The sequence below is a fragment of the Gouania willdenowi genome, chromosome 24 (genome assembly GCF_900634775.1).
Source record: "Gouania willdenowi chromosome 24, fGouWil2.1, whole genome shotgun sequence".
NCBI lineage: Eukaryota > Metazoa > Chordata > Actinopteri > Blenniiformes > Gobiesocidae > Gouania > Gouania willdenowi.
The window spans coordinates 19,342,642-19,347,745 of record NC_041066.1 but is presented as its reverse complement, the minus strand read 5'-3'; the positions used below and the strand labels follow the sequence as shown (position 1 = coordinate 19,347,745).

General features: G+C 42.3%; 1 protein-coding gene across 1 annotated transcript; it reads right to left on the bottom strand.

The window, feature by feature from the left end:
• Window positions 1-2,471: 2,471 nt before the first annotated feature.
• On the bottom strand, window positions 2,472-4,694 carry lratd1 (LRAT domain containing 1). Its single transcript, XM_028439781.1, has 2 exons — window positions 4,484-4,694; window positions 2,472-4,130 (listed from the first exon to the last, which is right to left on the bottom strand). Exon 2 carries the CDS (start codon window positions 4,091-4,093, stop codon window positions 3,272-3,274), a length of 822 nt encoding a protein of 273 aa, XP_028295582.1. The 5' UTR covers window positions 4,094-4,130; window positions 4,484-4,694; the 3' UTR covers window positions 2,472-3,271.
• Between the last annotated feature and the right edge of the window lie 410 nt (window positions 4,695-5,104).

Below are 5,104 nucleotides of genomic sequence, written 5' to 3'. Positions count from 1 at the left end.
TACTTCATTTAAAATGTGCTTCAGTACAAGAAAAATACTGATATAGAAATATACTCAAAAAAGTACAAGTACCCATAAAAGCAACTCAATTACAGTAACGTGAGTACTTGTAATCCATTACTCTCACCTCTGAAAATAATACCCACATGAAGTAATGGTATATTCATTCTCAGCCACTTTAGATCACACTAAACATCCGCAAAAGTCATATTAATGAAAAAAAGAATGAAAAACAACTGAAAACTTGAGGACAGAATGTATGAATATCCATATTTTCTATTCATCTTGTTAGGTTTTCTTCATGAAAACAATGGGAGCTTTTACTCAGTAGAAAATAAGGAATCAAACATCAGGGAGGAAACATAGGATTATGTGTCAATACATTCTACAGCAATGTGCTTTCTGCAGCATTGAGTGTTTGGGTCAGTACTGCAGAAAAATCTTCTTATTGCATGTTTACACAACTCTAAAGATTATTAGCTTTGAATTTACTGTATTTTTCATCTGAGACGTTAGACTGCAACATCTACAGACACATGCACAGAGAAAAAGAATGTGAGGTGCATCTGTTTTAGCAGAACAAAACAACCACAGCAAATTCCAAACAACTTATTCCACTACAACCCTTGTTCAGACACCTAGTCCGCCATCTCTTCACCTAATATATGAATTTGTAGTCCTCAGAATGTAAACCCACAAAATTACAACAACAAATATGCACCAAAAACCACTAAAATAATCAAAAACACTCCAAAAACTCCCAAAATATAAAAAACAGAAACAAAGATAGAAGAGAAATAGACAAAATGATCCCAGAAATCCACAAAATGACAACAAAAATGCACCAGACAACACAAATTAAAAAACATACTCCAAAAACTCCTAAAATGGCAACAATAACAAAAAAATACAAAACAACAGCAAAAATACACAAGATTAGAACAAAATTAGACAAAATATAGCAACAAAATAGACAAAATGACTCAAAAACATCAACAAACGTGCATAAAATGACGAGAAACACACACAAAAGAACAAAAAATGGGAAATAATATGCAAAACAACAAGAAAAGTACGACAAAAATGACTCCAAAAACATAAAAACACCAACAAACATGAACAAAATTTCCAACAAAACCCTTTGTACTTTCCTGTATTAATACTCAGATTGGTCAATATCCTAAACACTGAATGAATGTTGATAGTGTGACCCGAGGATCAGGCGTTCAGATTTTTGTGATGAAAGTGTCCCTTTTATGATGTAAAGGGAAACAAACAAATGGCTGTACAAAGGCACACAACACAGCAACAGCCCCCATCAATGCTTTTCCAGTCCTTTAAATGTAATAGAGTCTGGATTAAGGCAGGTGGCTGCATGTCTTTAGTCTGACGGGGTGATTGATCCCAGTTTCACTGACAGCATGGATCAGACTCCCATGAAAACAAAGCTTTCCTTTGACCCTCGTGGCATCAAAGCAAAGATTAATACTCAGTGGACAAATCCAACACAGGTGACTCTTAAAGCACACAGTCTGGATCAGACATGGGGAACTGGTGGCCCAGTGGCCCTCAGTCTAATTTTATGTGGCCCCCAAAGTAAATACACAAAACAAAAGTGAGAATACATTTTTAAAAAAAAATACAAAGAATTACCACATAGCAGAAAAATACAGTAAAAGACAAGAAAAACACACAAAATTACTCCAAATAACACAAAATGACAAAAAAAAACTATACAAAATTACAGACAATCACAACGAAAGTAAGCAAAAAGACAAGAAAAACTAAAAAATTACACACAGTACTAACAAACATGCAAAACAACAGAAATACACAAAAATTACTCAAAAAAAAAAAAAAAAAAAAAAGCAAAATGACTCCAAATAACATACATTTTACGGGATAAATACACAAAAAGACAACAGAAATGCACAAAATGCAATCATAACAAGCAAGACAACAACAATATACACAGAATGACAGAAAAACACCTAAAATTACTATTAAAACTCTGTTTTTTCCTGTGTTAATGCTCGGATTGGTTATTATTCTAAATGCTGCCATGAATGTTGATAATGTGGCCCTTCGATCAAACAAATGCATTTTTGTGGACCCCGCTGTGATAGAAATTGCCCACCTCTGGTCTAGATCTAAGCCAAACTGGAGAAATTATGTATACAACATGTATGAAAATAAAGCAACACAGCCTCCCACTGTCTCTGTGTAGTTTCCTACTTGCTGTAGTTCCCAGATTCCTTATGGATTTTGTCATAAATCTTTTATATCTTTAATGCAGATGACCGCTTTACTGCCTCCAAATACTGTGGAGATAGATGAAGCCAATTTGGCTTGAGGCAGGTCAGCAGGCGGCGGATGGAGCATCAATAATTCATATATATCCTCTATGTGCATGTGCTGTGTTTGTATATGTTTGTGAGAGCGATGTAAACCAAACACCTGACAGACCAAAATTCTCATTTTCATACTTCAACCTTCATTTATTCAAACCAAAGAAAAAGAATGAGATCATCATTAATTCCACTAAACTTAAATACAAAAATAAATGACTCAGATCAAAAATCAACGTTATATGAATACACTTTTTACAGATACATCCAGTGCTGTGGAGCAGGATGACAGCATTGTGGGAAATAAAAAAATGAAAATACTTGCTCTGATATGGCGAAAGAAGAAGAGCTTTTGATCAAGCCAGAAAATGCTTTGTTTGGACAAAGTGAGTGGCTTTGATCTGTGTGTGTGTGTGTGTGTGTGCTGCTCTGTCCTGTTCTTAAAGCTAACAGTAAAAAAAATAGAAGGGGAACTTTTCCAAAATCCTGTAGGTATCTGGTATCTGCCCACCCACCGCATCCATCCACATCCATCCACCCCCCATCCATCCCCTACTGGTCTCACCGTCTGAGAAGGAGCCAAATGATCCAAAGCACTGTGTGGATGCTGTGACGATGATGATCTGGCTTTGATTATTCTGCTTTTGAATTAGAAACGTCCCACTCAGCATTCAGTGTAATGTGAGGAAGGGGCGTGGTCTGTTTACATGGCTGCGCTCTCCCGTTTGTCTCTTTATTTGACTACATTTCCTCTGTGTGTGAGTTAGCTGTTGCTCCTGAAAGTCCAGGTCCAGAAAAAAAAAAAAAAAAAGAAGAAGAAGAAAAAAAAACCCATGAAGAGGTTTTTACAACGCGCGTCTCTGTGCGCGCGCGCTTGTGCGTAGTTTGGACAGAATGATCAAAGGATCAAAGGGAATCCCTGATCACGGCTTGTCCCCGTTGACCAGCGACAGCTCCCGGAGGATCCCACTGGCGTCCACGAGCCTCCGCTCTCGGATCATGTCCTCGAGGCTGCGGAACACCAGCGTGTGCGCGTGCACGCCGCTCCCGGACACGTGCACTTTGAGGAAGTACTGCTGCTGGGCGGAGGAGTGCGCCTCCCCCCCGGCTTTGAACTCCCGTTTCCCGAAGCGGCACCACGCGGCGAAACTTTCCGAGTTGGTCCAACAGATGTCCTCCGTGCTCAGGCCCAGGTGTCCCGCTGCGTTCTGCATCACCAGGTCCGGGGGCAGCGGTCGGTACCGGTACCGGTTGTTCACTATCCTCCCGTGGCGGCCGTTGCTGATCTCACTGAGGCGGTCCTTGCGGATTTGGCCCTTGTGCAGATGGATAACATGGTCGTCCTGCTCGTAAACGGCCCAGTGCGGGGGCTGCGCGGCGGCCACCAGCTCCAGCAGGTCCCCCGGTTTGCACATCGTCACCAAAGTTTTCACCGAGTACACATTCAGGTCCTCGTGGTCCCTCAGCTTGGAGAAGATGCATTCCTGGGAGCAGAATGCTGAGTATTCCACCTCGTTGACCGTGAAGGGTCCCCCCTCCTCCTCCTCCTCCCCCTCCTCCTGGACCGGGCTGTGGTCCTTGGTGTAGCCGCAGTCGGACGGTGTGCGGTCCTCCACCTCCTCCTCTTCGTCAGAGAAGAAGTAGGCGACACCGACCCGAAGCTCGTCCTTCTCCAGCCCGGACGGATCCCCCGTGGGCAGCTCGCTGTAATTGAGGTGGGTGATCCGATCCAGTTGGTTTCCCATCAATGACCCGGCAAGGCAGGGGCATGGACTGCGGTGTCTGGGAGACAGTGTGGGAAGGAAGACAAAAAGTCGGCGTCAAAATTACACACACACACACACACACACACACACACACACACACACACACACACACACACACACACACACACACACACACACACACACACACGTTTCACAACAGAGGCTGAGAGCCAAAAGACTAAACCATTGATCCACTGGCATCTGCTCCCATTCCCCCCATTAGTCAATCATTCATTCCTGTGGAATGCTAAACAGCTACAAACCAGTGCAAAAAAAAAAAAAAAAAAAAAAAAGCCACATTAAAAATAAAAAACAGCAGCAACATAACAATAGCTGCGTTAAAAATGCAGCATATATACTCTTCAGTACCTGTGCGCCCCCGGGGCAAGTGCTTTAAATATCCTTGTGGTCCATCATCACAACAGAGGGCTACACCGTTAGTCCCCTGCGTTCCTTTCTTTCCTTTCCTTTCCTTTCTCCTGTTTTGCCTTTTCCTTCCTTTCTTCTTCTTCTTCTTTTTCTTCTCACAGCCTCCACTGGACGCTCTGTGCGCGCACCCGGCGCTCAGACTGTGGAGCACAGCTCGCTTTGAGTTCCTCCAGCGCCTCAGGTCCTTTTTAAGCACCACGGAGAGCTCCGCCTCTGCCGTTTACTACTGGAGAGGATTCACAGTGTGTAGCCAATGGGAGCGGCCGATACACGTGTCACTCAGTGGAATGAGCCAATAGGAGTGCAGCAGGGGCGGATTGCAGCGATTGGTGGTTGTTAGTTACCGTGGCATGGTGGTTTGTGGTTTGTTAGACAGGTATTCAATACATTACCAGGAGTGTAGGGAGAGAAAAAAACAAAACTGTTCTGATTCTGATTTGTCTAAAACATATTCACAAATATGCCCACAATTTTCACATGTATATATATTTTTAAAATGTTGTCGTGTTTTATTAGATTTTCACGTGTTTTCTTAGAATTTCAGATTTTCACATGCATTTT

Bases quoted from the DNA above. Each gene is read 5' to 3' on its own strand.
- lratd1 (XM_028439781.1), bottom strand. From the start codon at position 4,093: ATGGGAAACCAACTGGATCGGATCACCCACCTCAATTACAGCGAGCTG.